The 19,712-nt window shown below is 33.6% G+C and overlaps 3 protein-coding genes across 5 annotated transcripts; 2 read left to right on the plus strand and 1 right to left on the minus strand.

Moving 5' to 3' along the window:
• Window positions 1-7,272: 7,272 nt before the first annotated feature.
• On the minus strand, window positions 7,273-11,183 carry Sac1 (phosphatidylinositol-3-phosphatase SAC1). 2 transcript variants are annotated; one of them, XM_031986508.2, is made up of 9 exons: window positions 11,112-11,183; window positions 10,457-11,029; window positions 10,263-10,354; window positions 9,845-10,185; window positions 9,658-9,769; window positions 9,233-9,579; window positions 8,782-9,159; window positions 8,542-8,709; window positions 7,273-8,472 (listed from the first exon to the last, which is right to left on the minus strand). In XM_031986508.2, exons 2-9 carry the CDS (start codon window positions 10,492-10,494, stop codon window positions 8,194-8,196), a joined length of 1,755 nt encoding a protein of 584 aa, XP_031842368.1. In that variant the 5' UTR covers window positions 10,495-11,029; window positions 11,112-11,183; the 3' UTR covers window positions 7,273-8,193. The 2 variants fall into 2 exon arrangements, with proteins under 2 accessions (XP_031842368.1, XP_031842367.1); XM_031986507.2 differs by having other exon boundaries at window positions 10,457-11,173.
• A 363-nt stretch (window positions 11,184-11,546) lies between these two features.
• Sec6 (Exocyst complex component Sec6) lies at window positions 11,547-14,968 on the plus strand. Its single transcript, XM_031986506.2, has one exon. The coding sequence runs from the start codon at window positions 11,976-11,978 to the stop codon at window positions 14,220-14,222; it is 2,247 nt and encodes a 748-aa protein (XP_031842366.1). The 5' UTR covers window positions 11,547-11,975; the 3' UTR covers window positions 14,223-14,968.
• Window positions 14,969-15,839: 871 nt separating this feature from the next.
• Cdc5 (cell division cycle protein 21) lies at window positions 15,840-19,431 on the plus strand. 2 transcript variants are annotated; one of them, XR_012999424.1, is made up of 11 exons: window positions 15,840-15,988; window positions 16,067-16,332; window positions 16,407-16,537; window positions 16,605-17,107; window positions 17,194-17,368; window positions 17,435-17,869; window positions 17,937-18,055; window positions 18,127-18,285; window positions 18,355-18,636; window positions 18,711-19,056; window positions 19,142-19,427. XR_012999424.1 is itself a non-coding variant. In XM_031986572.2 (10 exons), the coding sequence occupies exons 1-10, from the start codon at window positions 15,944-15,946 to the stop codon at window positions 18,924-18,926; spliced, it is 2,331 nt and encodes a 776-aa protein (XP_031842432.1). In that variant the 5' UTR covers window positions 15,840-15,943; the 3' UTR covers window positions 18,927-19,431. The 2 variants fall into 2 exon arrangements, 1 of the variants encoding a protein (XP_031842432.1); XM_031986572.2 differs by having other exon boundaries at window positions 18,711-19,431.
• The last annotated feature ends 281 nt before the right edge of the window (window positions 19,432-19,712 follow it).

The raw sequence follows: 19,712 nt of genomic DNA on the forward strand, positions 1-19,712 counted from the left end.
ATCGGTTTCTGCATTCCCTTCTGTTTAGCTATAAAAACCACTACAACTCGAACTTTTCGATTCATGTTCAATACACATTTTCCTTTTAAAACTCAGATTCAGGAGAGACGAGACCTGCATAAGTCGAAGTACTTATCTAACAACTGTCTGCCTCTATTACTGCTATTACATAGTTTATAATCTACACAATTACAGTTTGTCAACGAATGTGGCCATCACTTCAAAGATGTAGTGAATTACATTAACAAAACCTCATTTGTACATTTTACAAAACCTCTTTATCCCATTCACTACCAGGGAACTAAAAAACGTCTTGTCCTGTTTTGGATACAAAAATTTGTATGCAGATTTTGAATACAACATATATTTACCATGTTTACATTTTCAAGCATTATTTATGGCTTACATTTTTATATACATAAAAATTGCCTTTACTTAAAAATCTTCGGATTTATCATTATTTCTAGAATAGTAACTAACGAAATTTTTACTGGCCAGATGTTTATTCCGTTTATAATAATAAAAAAAATATTACAATATTGAGACGTTAAGTATTGAAAAATATATCTTACAAATATTAGTCAGAAATAAACATTGTTTGGTAGAATATTTTAAGCAATTTCAAATCTTTGATAACGAGAAAATGAACATTCTATAAATTATTCTGTTATACTGCATCTGATTATGTAAACACTGTATTGTATAATCCAAAAAATATGGTAGATAAGAAATTAATTTCCACGGCAATTACAGTATGGTAATCTCCAATTACCTCCCCATTCTTTCAAACTGTTATTAATATAAAGCAATATTCTTCTTCATATTTCTATAAAACATCTGTCCCATTTAAAATAGAATATTAATAAAAAATAACAAACAAACGCTAAAATGAATGTGGGTAGTAGGGTGCGAAATGACTGACTAGTCTTTAACGAAAACTCTTATTTATTAATCAACACTTATAAGATACGCGGAAAGATTTCCGTCTGACCTAGCGCCAGAAAGAACGGACGTGGTGTGTCGTGGCTATCACGGTGGCTTCCATTTAACGTCGCTTCACCCCCACATCTTTGTCCGCAGACAAAGATACGGGGTACATGGAAATTCCCATGATTCCGTTCGGAAAAAGGGGAGGTTTTCCCCCACGTGCGGAGCTAGGTAGTTTGTTTGTTTCATCGCCTGTTTTAGGGCTCGACAATTTAACGTACCCGCACGGGTCTGCAACGCTGATGTTTGCTTACCCGTGCTACCTGGGCTAGAGCATCCGCACGGCAAGAAAACCTTTTCTGTGTCCCGTTATGCCGCCACAATGAAAATAATGAACGATATCTCATGCTTTCCCCGTCGATGGTTTATCTCTTCCAGTCATGTAAAAAATTGCTCACGTTCTCTATGAAACAATTCATTGAAACAATCATGTATTAACGTCTGTTAGCGGACGATATCAGCGTGATTACGCGCTCTGCCCACTCGGGATGATATTAAAAGGCATAATAAAATTGTATCGACATTTATCTATTCTCTGCCCCCCCCCCCCTCGACTGCATCGCAGACTATATCGTGTTTAATAAAAATCCGCATTTCACCGGAATTCCCGCATTTTGCGGGGTAGCAAGCGTGCCAAGATTGCGCGCAATTTTTGCGGGAATGCGTCTTACTGAAATTACGCGACGTTTCATGCATACGTTATTGTAATGTCTAATAAAACGCGCGATACTGCAGGACGGGGGTGGTTTGCGGGCTCGCTAGACGTCGCGTTGCAATTTTTGGAGAAATATCGTCGCGGCCGCGTAATTTGCGTCGATGGGACACATCTGGCCCGTTGAGCGTGCATTGCGTGCCCCCAGTATAATAAATTGACTCGTGAACGTTACGTGCCAGAAGCGACGTTTCTTCGAGGCGTGCCCGTCGATAAACTTAAACGGTTATTATTGAAATTATGACCCTCCAGATTTAATCCTCACATAACGTTACGATATTTGTATAATTCTATATTTACTAATTTATTTATTTTCATTATGCAGTATGTCCGTTTTATTCGTGTACAGTCGAATATTTCCGTAATTATGAAAAATACGGAAAAATGTTTCACGTAAGAATTGTTCGGCGTGATGGAGGACATTTAGTAAACTGTTTCAATTCTTTTTTATATTGTTATTTGAAGAGATTGTAATGTTTACGCAAATAGTTTTAGGTGCAACTACGTATTTTTCAACGATGTGCATAACGCTTTGTCATTAATGTACCCTTCGCGGTCACGGCCATATTGAAAAGATAAATGTTACGTAGAATGCTGATGTTTTTCGTGGCAGTCAACGTATTAAAAGGGTTCACATAATTCATCAATCTTCAGGTGGCAAGCTAAGCAAAAGAATATTCCGTCAACACGGAACGTTTCGGTCGAGAATACTCAACACTCAAGAAGTTAAAAAGGCAAACGGGAAACGAGATTATCGAGTTTCTTAAAAAGCAGAAATTTCTCTCGTTATCTCATAATGAACATTTCAAATTTTACAACTCCTCGCACTTTTCATTTACACTATCCTCATTAATATTAAGCAAAGCCGAAATTATCAATTTCAGATTGGCGGACGCTTCCGGGGAAGTTCTCAAAGCAAGGAAAAGAGATGCGGCGAGCTCTCTGAATGATTAAAACGATTCTGCATCCTTGGTCGTTCCGAATCGCTTAGCATTCAGCACGCATCGATTCCGTGGTACGATCAAAGCGTGGACACGGATTAAATTTTTGAATGGACAGCGTTACGGGCCGAGGAAAGCAGAGAAAGGGATGGCAACCCCATAAATTCGTTTCGTCGCGCGACGATCGTCGCATGAAATAATTCTGCGAAGAAATTTTCAGCGGTGGCCGAGGGTGAAGACACCGAAAGAGGAAGAATCCCTCAAAGTGCATTAAAGTTTGCAGTTTCCGCGAGATGCGAGCACAAATAAGAAAAAACTTTGCTAAATAAATAGACACCACGGACGAGTCAAAATTAACTAGGTACTCGGAACCATCAAGTGAATTACTTCCAGAGTGCGGCATTATTTATGCCGCATAATACGTGCAGAGCAGGAATAGTATTTAAAATACTGTTTGCGTAATTAATCCGATTAAACAACAACGTGTTAAATACGTATCGATTCGCTTAAACGTTTATCCAAGAAGTGTTATAGAATGTGATTTTAAGACTAAACGTACCGATACTTTATATATACCTATTTCTAAAGTAACCAGTAATAACTGATTATAAAACAAAGGTAAACAAATTAGACGATACATTTTTCTTGGTAAAAATTGAAATAAAAGAGAAGACGAAAATTAAAAAACTGATTAATTGGACAATATAAGCACTGATAAGAAATTAAATGGACAAAAGAAAATACAGAATTTTTAATCAAATTTGAAATTGTTTTAGTGTTAAGAATTGTATCTAAACAATTCATTTTTCTTTTTCTAACTGTTTCCAGTTGCCAGGAATAATCTAGTAAAAACAAATGCGCATACTGTAATTCGATTATATGTAAAAATTTTTAAGAAATTCTTATTTTTGTAGCGATGTATTATACACAAATGAATAAATATTTATAATTTCTAAATTTCAAAAATATTAAAACGTATAAAGAATACAGTTCGGACTAAAGAAACTATTTTGATTAAATAAATATTACATCATCGTATTCACACCTCGGATATGTTATAGAATATCATAAAATCTGGTCAAACCCAACTCATTCCCGTGTTTCTATCTCTTTGCACTTTATGATGACACTGTTCAACACACGTTTGCGTTATTAACGTTCAATAACCCACGTGCATTTTTGTATACTGATAACGAATCCGAAAACTTATAGTACAAAATAATACCATTCATGAAGTAAATAATATATAAAGCTTCATACAAATGCCTACTGTATTACGTAATACATTCAGCAGTTATTTAGTTGGAAAAAGCAGAAAAATCGACAATATTATTAGGTAACAGATTTTCAACAACATATTGTTTTATTATATATAGGATTATTGAAACTGAAGCCAATCGCCAAATTTCTAAATAAGCAATTAATATTACTTGAGTAGTTTGACATTTTCCAAGTCATGCAAATAAGGTCACCCCAGCCAAATCGAATTACTATGCTTCACTCGATTAAACGATGATTATTTGAAAACATTTCTATAGTATAAATAATGCTACGTAATGTAGTGACTTTCAGCTAAATCAACGTGCAAGTAATAATAATTCAATTCAATTAAATAATTTAATATTATATTTCTTCTATTTTGTATATTCTGCTCTATGAAATTGCGCGCATTCAACATGTTAAGAAACGTCGGACGCTCGAGATTTCGTTGCGTTCGAAAGTTATTAACAGGAAGTGGCTTGCCAAAGAGTGGATTTTCAACCGGGGCGGGTTCGTCCGCTTTTACGCGTGTCACCCTTTCTTGGGTGAGCAGTAGCAGAGACACTTGCACGGAGGGGCAGTAAAAGAAACACGGACTCGAAGGGCGACGAAGAGACGGAGGCAAGAAAAAGGGGGGTAGAAAACAGTGGAACAGGGTGGAGAAGGTCGGTCGTAACAGCGAATGGAACAGCAACATAAAACGTCGCGAGGAAGGCGCGTTGGTCTCCCGCAATTTCCTCGGGATCGACGAACCTACCCCGGCCGGCTTATTAACTTTTATGAGAGGGAACGAAGAACGGGTAAGAAAAGGAACAGAACGCGACGGGGTCTGGCGAAAAAGAAGCGACGATGCGCCGTTTGCAGCTCGCGAAAATATTCAAGCCTCCCCTCCGACTTCAATTGGAATATGAAAGGGCAGTTCTATGTGGCGCGTTATATAAATATATATATCGCGTACACTCCAAATAATTACAAATCATTAAAACCGCATCGACATATAATGAGTTGAATGGAGGACTATTGACATTATTATAGATTTGTTATAGCGAAGTAAGTATACACCTAACTTGACGCTAGTTATATATTTTAAAATACATGTATGTAAGATTTGCAATCGAACACGCTAAATCTGAACTTACGCAATATCAAAATAGAAATAACGCGAATGTATGCATGGTGATAATAATAAGAAAAATAACAAAATAATAATGCTCAATGCAGACAAGCAACGCAAACAGATTTTCATAGGTCCCGATTACAAGAATAAGAAAACAGAAAGAACGATTCAAGACTTTAAAAGGAGCAATATATTTCTTTTAAATATCCGATAAATTTGAAGACTTTTAATGACAGAATTGTAACCAGACCATTGTAAAAATGAAGTACCCATAATAAAGAATGGTTTGTAACGTAAGAATTCACAAAAGACGCATCTACTGGACAGAAATTACGCAGCAATCTAATAACAGTGGAATACGATCTAAGAAGGGGAAGCACGGTATTTCCTGAAATAAAGTATTAAAGAAATGAAGGAAGGTAAACTGAGCAGTGCGAATCACGGACTCTTCAACTATCTTAATGTAAACGACCTGCAAACGAAATAACGGCGCATCCTCTTTCTTCCGCAACCATCACGTTTCGGCGTTTGATCTTAGCCCTCGTAAACGAACAAAATCTACACCAGTAGCGGGAGTGGAAGAGGATACAAGAAAGCATAAAGCATCGATGCAAGTAAGAACAAAAGGAGGAGGAGAAAGCCAGAAGACAAGAAGAGAAAAGGAGGGACATAGGGAAAATGGAGAGGGTTGCCGAGAGGTCGGTGAGACGTATGACTCCCAAGGGAAATTTAGGTGCGACCTCCATGTATCACGGAACCTACCGTAAGTAGCTACGTAACCGACGTACCTACGTACACCGCATACGCGCGCGATTCCACATGTACGGTTGTACACGCGCGAAAATCGAATGCGATTCACGCCCACCTGCCTAAATTCAAGCGAACGGTTTACCGATTTCTCAATCGGTGAGAAATAGCGAAAATGGCGCTCTTACCAGTTGCGCCGCTCGAATATTTGTGTTTTACGGTGACCATAGAAGCATTGATTTTTATATAGGAATAACAAAGACTGCAAAACGATGCACTAGATGCACTCAGGAATAGAGATCCTTCGGTCAAAATCTGACAACAATATATAATTAAACAGAAAAAAGTAGAAAGATAGAAATAGAAAAAAGTATGCATTTAAGAAAACATTTTATGTATTTCAATCGAAGAGTGTTAAATATTCCCTGGGAACCTCGATCCTGGAAACCGAGGATTTCTTGTTAATTATACAAGATATTTACTTTAAAATAATCGAATTTGATTTGATAAGGAATTGGCGGCGAAAAGTGAACTGATTATTAAAATGCGACAAGGAAACTTTGCATGTCTACTTTTCAAGTTGATGTATACATATCAATCGTATGCATCTAATAAAAGAAGAACGTAAATACATACACAGACAGTGTCGTGTACCAGCTGACTTTTAATGTCATTGACAAAAAGGATCATGCATCCGTCAGCATCCCGTTTATTTCTTATTGACAAAACGGGGAAAGGAAAACAGCCGAGCAACGTCGTTTTCGAGCCGAGGTAAAACTTTCCGTGGCTTTGAGCCTTTGACAAACGGTCGCCCGTAATTGGATTTATTTTATAAAGTTCTAACGAAACGTGTAGCTTTATACTATTAATTGGAGATAGTAAGCGGCGCGCTGCCACAGCGACGCCAGTTCAGACTCGAAGTCGATGAGGGTGATTAATTTGATTCAATTACAAACCGGCAACGGATTCAGGGCATCGGTTTTATTACCATTTCTCTTACCATCAGGATCTTCTACTTCGGCGTGAGAGAAAAAGAAAAGGTGTTAAAAAATCTTTATAATGTACTTTTGATACGTTTAAAATGTGCTCTCGTATTTTTGGCACCGATAGATATTAATATTTCCCGTAACAAAGAGAGACTACCTATTGAAATTATTAAATAATCTTTAAACTTGTTTTAATGAATTTTTTACGTCTTGCTCTCGAATTGAAATCCAATCTCATCTACCCGATAAGGGCTTATGCCTTGCGAGTATTCTGTGAGCACACTGGAAGACGTAAATTGAACTCCAAAGCAAATAGAGAACGTCTGTAATTCAACGTAAACAACAATCCTCTAATTGCAACCGAATATATCTAATGGATGCGGACGAGTGAAGCAAACAGATGGTACGGTTAATTAATAATTAAACACTCAGGGAATGGCATCACCCTAGTCGCCAAACAAATCATAGACTTTGATTAAAGTCCATCTCTACTTACTAACTACGTCGTAAAGATAACATTCATTTGAAAGAGAAAAGACATTAATTTTATTGGTGTATATCAATTACCAACCAAATAAGTATCTTAGTATGAAAGATTACCTCTTAATTATTAAAAAATACTTTTTCCCTAAAACGTTGACCTATATTTTTCATTACATCTAAGACAAGTTAATCGTAATTGAAATTCGTGACTGCTACATACTTAGACAGATTACGAGTTTAAGGGTAGTACACGCTTTGGTTCGACGTTTATATATTTTTTTTTTTTGTTTGCCATTAAATGCTTTCAGTATTTTGGCTAGATCTTCTTTACAATCATAAAAACCGTTTAAAGTGCATTAATTCCTAAATGCTTTGTTGAAGCAGGTCAATATTCATTATTACTTTTTTCGTGCCTTTTTTATATTGTAAATAAAATTTACGTACCATTCAAATACCTGCAACGTTCAAATGTAATTGATAACTGCAGGTTGTCGCCGTAGTATGATAAATATCAAGTACTAAATAATTGTTAGTCAGACAAATATTACCCTAAACGAAAAGATTGAATCTCTTACGATACTTTACAAGATTCCCTCGAACGAGATCAAGCTATCCTCACAAATTACATATTGATCTACTCACATAAAAAATGCACGATTTTCAACGATCAATTGGAAAAATCAACTACTATAAATCTATATACATCAATAAAAACTTATTCTTTCTAATACAGTATTTAAATAAGTAACATATTTTAGTACACAAACGCAACACTTATGTGAAAGACTAATGTTTATAAAAGTAAACATTACGTGGCTTCTTGATTTAATCATGAAATTAATCCTAATGCCTAATATTGCGAATGTAATTAAAAATCCAAAAGGAGAGAATCACATAAACTTTCAATATTAACATAAATTAAAAGTATTTTACAATATGTGATAAGTGAAACTAATACATTTAAAGTAATTTAGGTTTATCCACATACTGTTTTCCGTGGTGAATGATGGTTGCAAATGTACCACCCACCATGGCACCCCAAAATAACATGTACAATAAAATTTCAGTAGTGTATCTTGAAGGGAGGATTATATGGGCAACTAGCATTGACGATGCGACAAGAAGTACCAAGGGGAACGTAGCGTAACGCCAATTTCTTTCAGACTCCAAAGGACATTGAACCGATGTACATTCGCCATCTTGTACAATGTAACGTCCCAAAAATAGATCCAAGGAATCCTATAGAGCGCGTAGAATAAAAATCATTTTTCAAAAATATGTATTCCACAAAATGTTGTAACTATGTACCTGTCTATAACCATCAGTAAAATTATTTTTATAATATCTTGTTAAAGAGTTTATGCCGTCTTTCATGGCGCCTAATTTAGTGCGTTTACCAGTACGCGTGAAATCTGTTTTTAAAGCACCAGTACCTGAATACTGAACACTTATCATATCTGCATTATCAGCCCAAATCTATAAGTGTTGTATTTAAATTAATATAAGAAAACAACAAATGATAATAGTATTAATTAAATATAATGTTACCCGTTTGAAGTGCTCTTCAACACTAGGGTGATCTTCAATTCTCCTCAAGACTTCTAACCTTGATAATGCATCATTAAGAACTCTCTTTGCTATCATACTTTGAACAACATTAGTTCTATCAAGGCAATCAATACAATTTGTACGAAAAACGCCATCTTGTGCAGACAATAATGTTCCGTCTGATAGAAGGAAAAAGTATCCCATTTGTTCCAATTCAGGGGTCAGTCTGTCAAGTAACAGATTTAATCGGTCCCATCTGAGTCTCCTACATTCAGCATGGAAGTCAAAACCTTCATAATGAACATTTTGATTGTTAATTCGTTGTACTATGTTCCGATATGCCTTCTCCAACAGAGCTTCTGGACCATGCTGATCAATCTATATAAAAGAATAACTTGTTCACAATCACCAACAATTTCAGACCATATTGACTTACAAAATAATGTATTACCAGATTAATTAAAATTTGCTTTCCATAGTGGAATATCTGAGCTTCAAAATGTCGAGCACAAGCAGTCTGATGATCCTCATGGCTGCTTAATTGTGGTTTAGGTTTGTATTTTAAATTTGGTGCCTGATACCAAAACAAAGGTATAGAGCCACGTGTTTGTACAAAAGATATACGATGTCCGTTGAATTCAATTAATTGTTCTGTTTCTACATAGTTAGAAACATTACCAGTAGAATCTATACCACGTGAAAATAATCTTGTCCCTGCACGATGTACACTTCGTCTAGATACAATACCCAAATTAAATGATGTACTACCAGTTACAGTGATAGTATTTAATGACACAACTACAAAAGTATTAAGGAAAGCACAGGTAAAACCATAAAATAAATATTCTGTACAAGAATTTATACATTCAAGGATACATCCATGTATAATTGGCAGACAAAACTTGTACTGCTCTGGCCTCGAGGTTAAATCTTGTAAAAGATAAGCATTCCATACGAATCTTAGATCTGCTCTATCATGAAGCGGCATCTATACCATACAAAAACAATGCACATCTTTATCAATTAAAGGCAGTTGTTTGATATTAATTAAACAAATGATAACCTGTAAGAATTCAGGTGGTGTATTATGAAGTCTCTGCATTGTATGACTAAGGTCATATGTATAACTAAAATAGAAATGCGGTGTATTCAATACAGATTTAATCATCTCTAAATACGTGGAATTATTTTGCAATTGTTTTTCACTAAGATGCAGAGAAGATTTTGTGTATGGTATAACTTCTGTTGCAACTATTTTGTAAATTTGATGGCCAGCTATAGTTCCAATTTCTATGGCTTCTGTAATGATTATAAGATAACGACATGCTAACAATCTTATAGTTCCTATTATGCCCCATATTTTCCTACGACTTGCAGTTGATGGAATTTGACTTGCTGTACCAGCTGCAATAGAAAATTTATTTTTATGCATCTACACTAGTGTCTGACTGACATTAATACTATATTATAACATTAATTACCTTGAGTATAAATTTGCTGACTCACTCTATCAACTACAAGTAGCACTTTAGTTCCAACGGGTTCTACATAGAATTTTTCTGGTGTTATATATCTGAAACAGAAAGTAATTTTTAAATAGACATAATGAGTCAATTAGTTGTTTATAAATTAACTGTAATGTTCTCAAAAAAAAAACTATGTGAAAAATACTCACAAATACAATTTATCATATACGTCTGCGGGTAATTTCATGATGTCACTCAACAATCTTGACAACGTGTTAGACAAGAATATAAACTTGTAAGAAATGAAGTATAATAAGAGAAAAAAATTAAACTATAATGACACTGAAAATAATAGCCCGTACATATGCATAAAGTAGAACACGATGTAGACTTAGCTATAGATAAACTGTCAAACTGTTGTCAACTAAATATATGATTCAACATCATTATAATCTGTCAAAATCGGAGTAACCTCCGTACGAATAAGATTTACACTTTTTATTCGTGGCACAGTGTACTACTATACAGAGTTGCTACTGCACTTTAAACTCCAATAGATGCTGAACTTATAGTTTCTCATAGTATCCAACATAAATATATCTAAACCAGCGATGCGAATTGCCTCCCCTCAAACTAGTGATTCTTGATTAGCGTTCTCCTATTAAATACCTCTACCACCACAGACATGGTATAGGATAGCATTGCTGGCTTATGAGACTTAGTGTCACATATTTTGAATTACAGACTGTCTAAAAAATCAGAGTTTGCTCTGCTCTCTACGCCTAAAGAACAGTTAATAGGAAAACTACATCAAGCAAAATGATCAAAATTGATCAAGTAGTAAATATGCTAAAATACTAATACCATAAAAAATGCCTCGATGCACTAGCGGACTCTACCTGAATCGAACGATCAACTACTGAACTATATAAGACTGTGACATGAAAACTGTGTCTGAGAGGTCAAATAAAAAAAGTCAAGGACTTAATGAAGATTCAACCACTTTAAACGAAGAATCATAGTAATTGTCCATTCTATTCTGACAACGAAGAGCTCTCTCTTATTTTATAGTATATAATGATTAATTGGTACTCTAGACCCCAGACTAATATTTGTTTTGTATATTATAATTAAATATTTTTGTATTTTGTATTGGGTACTTCTTAAAATTCATCTGATTCAAAATTCAGTATTATTAAAGGGTGGTTGTAGTCTTTTCAATTAATATTTAACTTCTTCATACGTAATGGATTATAAAAATCTATAATGCCACCTACAGCAAGATGCTTAAACTACTAATCAATTCATATCATCATATTGTACCGTTTGATATAAGTCAGGGCTGTCGAACTGGAATTTCGCGAACTCCATAGTGACTTTCCCCTCACAAAGAGTTACCCTCTCCATACCTACTTTTACCTGTGTGTACACTACATAAATCTACTTACGTACACAATCTCGAGTAGCTCCTAAATTAGAGGTAGTGGAGGAACACTGATCGAGAGTCACTAGCATGAGGAGATTCAGTTCGACAGCTCTGCTATGTGTCACATGTCGTGAAAAAAGTATCTGATATACACTCATATTAAAACATCTAACCAAAGTTTTTGAAATGTCAAAATAGTTTGCCCACTTTGTATTTAAACTTGTTTAATTTATTGAGAAACGTCTCTACTTTTGTAAACAACAATTTTCTAACATAACGTAAATTATCGAAAAAATATTGAAATGGAAGACCTACAAAAATTGGAAGAGGTGGCCAAGGCGAGAGCAACAAAATATGTGTCTAATTTATTACAACGTCCAGGTCAATTGGAAAAAATTGATATGTATAAACGTAGAATTAGTCGAAAGAAAGCTTCCGTAGAAACCATGCTCAAAACTGCAATGCAAAGTCAATTAGATGGAGTTCGAGTGGGCTTTGAACAACTTCAAAGTTCTTTAGAAAGTATTGCTTCTGTAAAACAAGATTTAAATGATATTGGTGAGTTGTTCAGTCAAATTCCAGAACTTAATGCAAAACTACAGGCTGTCCAAGAAGAAAATATGCGTCATTCGCAATATGTTACTGCCAAAGAAACCCTGAAACATACGTTTACAGTGCCTGACAGTGTTGAAAAGACTAAACAATGGATAAATGAGGGTAAACTGTTACATGCTCATCAGAGTATTATGGATCTTGAGAATTCACGGGATGATTTACTTTACGAACTTCATAAGCTTCCAAATCAATCACCAGCTGACACAATTATGTTAAAAGCTTATTTAGAAGATGTTGAAATGCTTTCACAATTAATGGAAAAACAAATCAGATTAGTATTAAGTCGCACATTAAACACTGTAAGAAAAGAACCCACTGTTATTGTAACAGCATTGAGAATTATAGAAAGAGAAGAGAAAGCAGATCATTTTGCTATTCAAAGGCATAAACAAAGTGGATTCATGCCACCAGGTAGACCTAAAAGATGGAAAGACATGGCTATGAAAGTTCTTGAAAAGTCTATAGCTAATAGAATTGAAGGTACTCATGTTGAAGAAAGGGTGGATAATAAAATGTGGCTAGTTAGGTACTTAGAACTAACAAGGCTCTTAATTCTAGAAGACTTAAGAGTTGCTAAAACATTATGTGAACCTTGTTTTCCACCTTGGTGGAACATCGTAAGAACTTGTGTTAAAATGTATCACACAAGCTTATCGCAACACTTGAAAGATATAATTGCCAATGGTTTAGAAGGAAACGAATATGTATCCTTATTATCTTGGATTATGAATACCTATACTGGACCAGAATTAATGCAACACAGAGAATTGAATATCGATACAAGTGATATTGGTCCATTGTTGAATCCTGAAATTATAAATGACCTCCAGGACAAGTATTTGAAAAATATGTGTCAAAATTATGAAGATTGGATGAGAAAAACTTTAGAAACTGAGAAAGTTGATTGGTGGAGTGGAGTACTACCAGAAGGTAGCACTCAAGAAGCATACTACCATACTGCAGCACCTGTAATAATATTTCAAATGATTGATCAAAATCTTCAAGTAACAAAAACAATTAACGCTGATTTAACAGCACAAGCATTATTTTTATGTATTGAACAGGTCGTTAAATATGGATTTATGTATAGGCAAGCAATATTGGAATTTAAAAATAAACATTTTGAAGATAGGAGTCAAGTACCATATTTTACACATCACATGATTACAGTTGTAAACAATTGTCTACAGTTTACAGAATTAGCACAACAAATGAAACAACTTTACTGGGTTCCAAATACTAGTGGAGATGCCACTGTTAAATTTGAGGGCTTACTGTCCTATTACCAACAATTACGGAATGAAGCAGCAGCTATATTACTCGAAGAATCCTTTTTAGATTTAGAATCGCAATTTCAAGATCTGATAACTCCCAAATGGTTATCATCTCCAATTCCTGTGGAAACCATTTGTGTGACTTTAGAAGATTATTTCCAAGATTACAACCATTTATCTCCCAAAAACTTTGAGTATGTTATTACAGAAGCTCAAAATCTGATTGCGAAACGTTATATTTCCGCAATGCTGCAACGAAAAATATCTTTAAAAACATATGATGAATGTTTAACATGTACTTCAAAGATAATGACAGAAGCAGACAAACTAAAAAACTTTTTCGACAGAATAGCGCCAAAAGTAGGAAACTTTAATTCTCCCTTTGAAATAATCAAACGCCTTGCTGAAGTATTACGTTGTGAAGATTCCGAGATACTCTCTCTTGACTTGCATTCTTTAGTTGAAAAATATCCAGATATGACAGAAGATCATCTAGTTAGATTACTAGGTCTTAGAGGTGATATTTCTCGTAGTGAAGCAAGAGAAAAAGTTTCATACATCTTTGAAGCCCAACGTAATCGTAAAGTACCACAATCTATTACACACAGCATATTCAAACAGATAGTTATACAGGATAGTTTTCTTAGTTGGAAGCCTTGAAATTCAAAGACAAAGAAAAATATAAATTAAATTCTTACACATCATCAATAAAGATGATTAAGTCCGGTACATCATATTTAATTAAGAAATAATGAACAGTTTCTTTGATTAGAGTTTCAGGAAACTTCACTCTTTAATTGAAATGCATTAGTATTATTTTCTATAAAAATCTGTTTATATATATATATATATATATATATATATATATATATTATTATTACAGATGTCTATAAATTTTTAAGAGTCCTTACTCATTTGTAGCTTAAAATTAACATTATAAACAAAACAATAAATAATTCACTGCCTTAGCTGTTAAACTAATGTAGGCATTCACAGTAGATAATTATATTTATATATAATTATGAATGTATATAATTACTTAATAATTATATGTATATATATGATATTAAAGATTAAGGTATGTGTAAAATTTAATAAAACTAGTGTGCTTATACTTTAAAGGCAAATGAAGCATCGTAGAAAAAGACCTACAGAATATAAGATTTAAATGAATTTATAGATGATTGTTTTAAAAATTCAGATCAATCCAAAATAATGTAATTCTGTGAAATGTACATTATTGTTAAATTTGTTATTTATGTAATGTACAAGAAGATGTGTAAATTAATTAAGTTTTTAAATTTATTGTATATCCTGTATATAGATATTGTATCAATTTCTTATTGAAATTAAAATTTATATGTATAAAAAATACATTGTTTTTAAACATTTAATTAAAGGAAGAATAAAATTTAAATATTATATAAATAAATAATTTATATAACAATTTATGAAATGAGCATGAATTGGTAGTTATTGATACAAAGGAGCAATATGTAAGTATAGATTTATTCATATGATTCAAAGTAATATATATAAATCATATTTTGTTAATAATTGAAAATGTTTTTTACACATATAATATGTATATTATTTCTATTTCTTAAATATGTATAATAAAAATAATCTAAATAAAGATTTGAATTCAGAGTATTTTAAAATTATATATTGACATCATATTGTTTATGCTCATTATTCATTGATGTCTCTATAGTCATATTTTAATCATTTCACTTAAGTCATAAACTTAAGAGACATTACAGACTTTTCACAGCATAGTAATTTTTGTCCAGTGGTTCATTATGAACTCGCATCATTTCGGTGTAAGCCTTGGTGTTATTTACCAAGAATTCTCAAATTTAGGTTTGTTAATAGGAATGATATATTATATATTGCAGAGGTATCGAGCTGAAAGCTCGTGAGCTCCCTAGGATCATGATTTGCTTGACGAAAGTTACCTTCTTGAGACTCTGTAGCTCCTACGATAGAGATAGTGGTGGAACCGCCGATCGAAAGTTACTAATTTGAGGGGAAAAAGTTCCACACTCCTGCTCCAAGTCATAATTATGTATTCATATTAAGAATAAAGTATACAGGATACTGTATTCCTACTAACAAGTCTAAATTTATAAGTTATTGGTAACGTTAAACGTGACACTAAAATGGATGAGGGTCCCAACGGCTCCTTGAATCCTAGACAGAAAAAATGCGTTTTATGAGACATCTGTACAAATTTTGAGTCTGTGGTTAAGCGTTGCCATCGGTAACTTGTGGTCCCTATCTGATGTAGTTGTTGTTAATTGTCAACTAAATAGACGCAATCAGCAGAACTTTTGCATTTCTTTGTATTTTATTGAATGACAATACAAATTACATAGAAAATGCCGCGTATTATGATAAAGGGTGGTGTTTGGCGAAACACTGAAGTAAGACTCAAGTTCTAACCTGGAATTTACAATTTAATTACAAAACATGTTTTCTTTACCTGATGTATTGTGTTATAGGATGAAATTTTAAAAGCTGCTGTTATGAAGTATGGCAAAAATCAGTGGAGTCGAATAGCATCTCTCTTACATAGAAAATCTGCTAAACAATGTAAAGCACGTTGGTTCGAATGGTTGGATCCAAGTATCAAAAAAACTGAATGGAGTAGAGAAGAAGATGAAAAATTATTACATCTTGCTAAATTAATGCCCACACAGTGGAGAACCATTGCACCAATTATTGGACGTACAGCAGCACAGTGTTTAGAACGTTATGAATATCTACTGTAAGTTAATTATAATTTATATTTATGAAACGTGTATAATTCAGAGTTATATGATTTAATATTTTGTATTTTAGTGATCAAGCTCAGAAGAAGGAGGAAGGAGATGATGCTGCAGATGATCCTCGTAAACTTAAGCCAGGAGAAATTGATCCAAATCCAGAAACAAAACCTGCTAGACCTGATCCTAAAGATATGGATGAAGATGGTAGAATCTATTTTAAAACTTGCTACTTCTTTTTGGGTGTAAGACAAATAAAAGTAGTAATTTTCAGAATTGGAAATGTTGTCCGAGGCACGTGCTAGACTTGCAAATACTCAGGGCAAAAAGGCAAAACGTAAAGCCAGAGAGAAGCAATTGGAAGAAGCTCGTAGACTTGCTGCCTTACAAAAACGTAGAGAATTGAGAGCTGCTGGTATTACTGTCTCGCAAAAGAACAAACGAAAACGTGGAGTTAATTATAATTCTGAAATTCCATTTGAGAAACGACCTGCAACTGGATTTTATGATACATCTAATGAGCATGTAGATCCACTTGCTATTGACTTCTCTAGGATGAGACAGCAACATTTGGATGGAGAATTAAGGCAAGAGAAGGAAGAAATGGAACGTAGGAAAGATAAGCAAAAGTTAAAACAGCGCAAAGAAAATGATATTCCAATGGGAATGCTTAATAATGAAGAACCAATAAAGAAAAGAAGTAAGTTAGTTTTGCCAGAACCACAGATATCTGATCAAGAATTGCAACAAGTTGTTAAGCTTGGAAGAGCATCGGAGGTACATTTTCCTATGTGCATACTATCTTATAGAATATATAGAATATACCATGAAATATATATTTAAAATTTTATCTTCTATAACAGGTTGCTCGTGAAGTTGCAACTGAGAGTGGAATCACATTATCAGATAGTTTACTGGCTGATTATTCTTTACCAACAAATGCAGCCGTAACTCCTCGTACTCCAGCCGCCACAGATAGAATTCTTCAAGAAGCGCAAAACGTTATGGCTCTTACTCATGTTGATACTCCATTGAAAGGTAAATATGATTTTGTATAGAGATAATATATTAGAGGTATTAATGCTTTAATTTCGTTATTCATAGGTGGATTAAATACTCCGCTAAACAATTCAGATTTTACTGGTGTTGTTCCTTCTACAAATGCTGTAGCGACTCCAAACACAATTTTAGCTACACCGTTTCGTTCACAACGTAGCGATGGAACTCCAGCAAATTCTTTTAACACACCAACATCTATACGAACACAAAACGGAGTTTTGGCGGCTACGCCTGTTCGCGATAAACTCAGTATTAATCCAGATGAAAATATAGACGGATCAGAAACTCCTTTAATTCAGAAACAAGTTAAAGAACAATTACGTGCTGGTTTGAGTTCTCTTCCAACACCACGTAATGATTATGAAATAGTAGTTCCTGAAGGGGAAGCAAAAGATGAAAGTACCTCTACACCTGCAACTGAAATTGTTGAAGATCAAGCTGACATAGACGCTAGACAACAGCAAGAATTAATGGAACAGAGTACGTAATAATTTGAATACATTCTTGTATTTGATACAAATATTTTATTTAATCTAATACTCTATAGGAAAGCGGGAATTATCTCGTAGATCACAAGTTATACAACGAGATTTACCACGACCAGTTGATGTGAACATGAATATTTTGCGGCCGTTTATGGATACTTCATTAACCGACTTGCAAAGAGTATGATCGTATAATTTATTTATACTTAGTATTAATGTTTATAATATTTTTTAACAAGAATTTCATTTTAGGCTGAAGAATTGATTAAAAGAGAAATGATTACAATGATGCAATATGATTCACTACAGAACCCACTACAACAAAATCGTAAAGGCACTTCTAGTTCAGTAGCTCAAGCTTATTTAGAACAACATCCATATGTTAATTTCGAAGAAGCAGACCTTACTGCTGTAAGTTATTTAGTTATATAATTCTTTTTTATCTTTGTAGCATTTATATCGTGTACATATTTAATTTAGGCCAAAAAACTCTTGATTGATGAAATGTCAGTTGTAAAGGAAGGCATGGCACATGGAGAACTTAGCTTAGATTCTTATACGACTGTATGGGAAGAGTGTTTATCCCAGATTTTGTATTTGGAAACTCAAAAACGTTATACACGAGCAACATTAGCTTCGAAAAAGGACCGAGTGGAAGCATGCGAAAGAAAATTGGAAGAAAACCGAATGCACATGACTGGAGAAGCAAAGCGTGCTGCTAGAATGGAAAAGAAATTGAAAGTTCTTACTGGAGGATATCAGGTATTCCGACCTACTTTTAGTGCATATAAAAAATTATGTGTAATTGTTTACTTATATGTTTTTTTAAATTATAGACTAGAGCACAAGTATTAACAAAGCAGCTACATGATTTATGGGAACAAATAGAGCAAGCGCATTTAGAACTTTCAACATTTAAATTTTTGCAAACGCAAGAAGAGGCAGCGGTACCAAGACGAGTAAATGCACTCATGGAAGACGTTAACAGACAAACAGAACGGGAACGTGTGTTACAAGCGCGATATGCGCAATTACAAGATCAATTGCACTAATGTTGAGTACTGTTCAGATGATTCATTTGTAATATACGTTTCAAATACTGTAAACGTTTTGTGAAATATAAAAACTTACTTTGTATAATTGAAGAAACTATGTACATGACTTACTAGAAGAATTCATCAAGTAAGTGGACATTTTCTTGGATAATTTTATATAAATAAAGACAATTTCTTTCACATTACGTGTGACTGACAATTTAGTCTTTCAGGACTGTGAAAATTTAATGTGAATATAATTTATTGTATGCTAAAAGACTAATAACCTAATATACCTGTTAAGCGAAAAAAATGTGAAAAATAAATCTTAAAATCAACTTTTTATTCTTACTTCGCTATTTATTTTAAATGTGCAATGAAGCATACTCAGGTGAAGAAACTTTACTATTCATTTTTTATAAGTTATTATTAACTTAGGCATTGGAATCATTACTTTTTTCGGGTATGTATATAATATAATGATAAGTAACAGAAGGAATATTTGAAACATTTAAAAGCGATTAAATATAATATAAGATTTATTAAATATAAAACTATATCAGTTAAAAATATCGGTTTAATGCATTAATAATAATATAATAATAATAGTTAAGTATTTACCTTCATCTTCTGTTTGCAACACTTGCTATTTATTTAAATCAATTAAACTTGATCAGTTAATATCATATCTAGATTAAATTTTTGCAAGCATTTTAAATAATTAAAAATATTAATGTAAGTTAATATTAAAAATATTAGTAATGTTGATAAAATTATATTAAACAATTTTGTAAAATAACTTAC

The sequence above is a fragment of the Nomia melanderi genome, chromosome 9 (assembly GCF_051020985.1).
Source record: "Nomia melanderi isolate GNS246 chromosome 9, iyNomMela1, whole genome shotgun sequence".
Taxonomy (NCBI): Eukaryota; Metazoa; Arthropoda; class Insecta; order Hymenoptera; family Halictidae; genus Nomia; species Nomia melanderi.

Bases quoted from the DNA above. Each gene is read 5' to 3' on its own strand.
- Sac1 (XM_031986508.2), bottom strand. From the start codon at position 10,494: ATGAAATTACCCGCAGACGTATATGATAAATTGTATTT. The intron at 10,186-10,262 runs GTAATTAATGTT...TTTCTATTGCAG, and splicing joins TCAGCAAATTTATACTCAAG to CTGGTACAGCAAGTCAAATT. The intron at 9,160-9,232 runs GTAATACATTAT...TCTTTTATATAG, and splicing joins AGCAAATTTTAATTAATCTG to ATTGATCAGCATGGTCCAGA.
- Sec6 (XM_031986506.2), top strand. From the start codon at position 11,976: ATGGAAGACCTACAAAAATTGGAAGAGGTGGCCAAGGCGAGAGCAACA.
- Cdc5 (XM_031986572.2), top strand. From the start codon at position 15,944: ATGCCGCGTATTATGATAAAGGGTGGTGTTTGGCGAAACACTGAA. The intron at 15,989-16,066 runs GTAAGACTCAAG...ATTGTGTTATAG, and splicing joins GTGTTTGGCGAAACACTGAA to GATGAAATTTTAAAAGCTGC. The intron at 17,108-17,193 runs GTACATTTTCCT...CTTCTATAACAG, and splicing joins AGCTTGGAAGAGCATCGGAG to GTTGCTCGTGAAGTTGCAAC.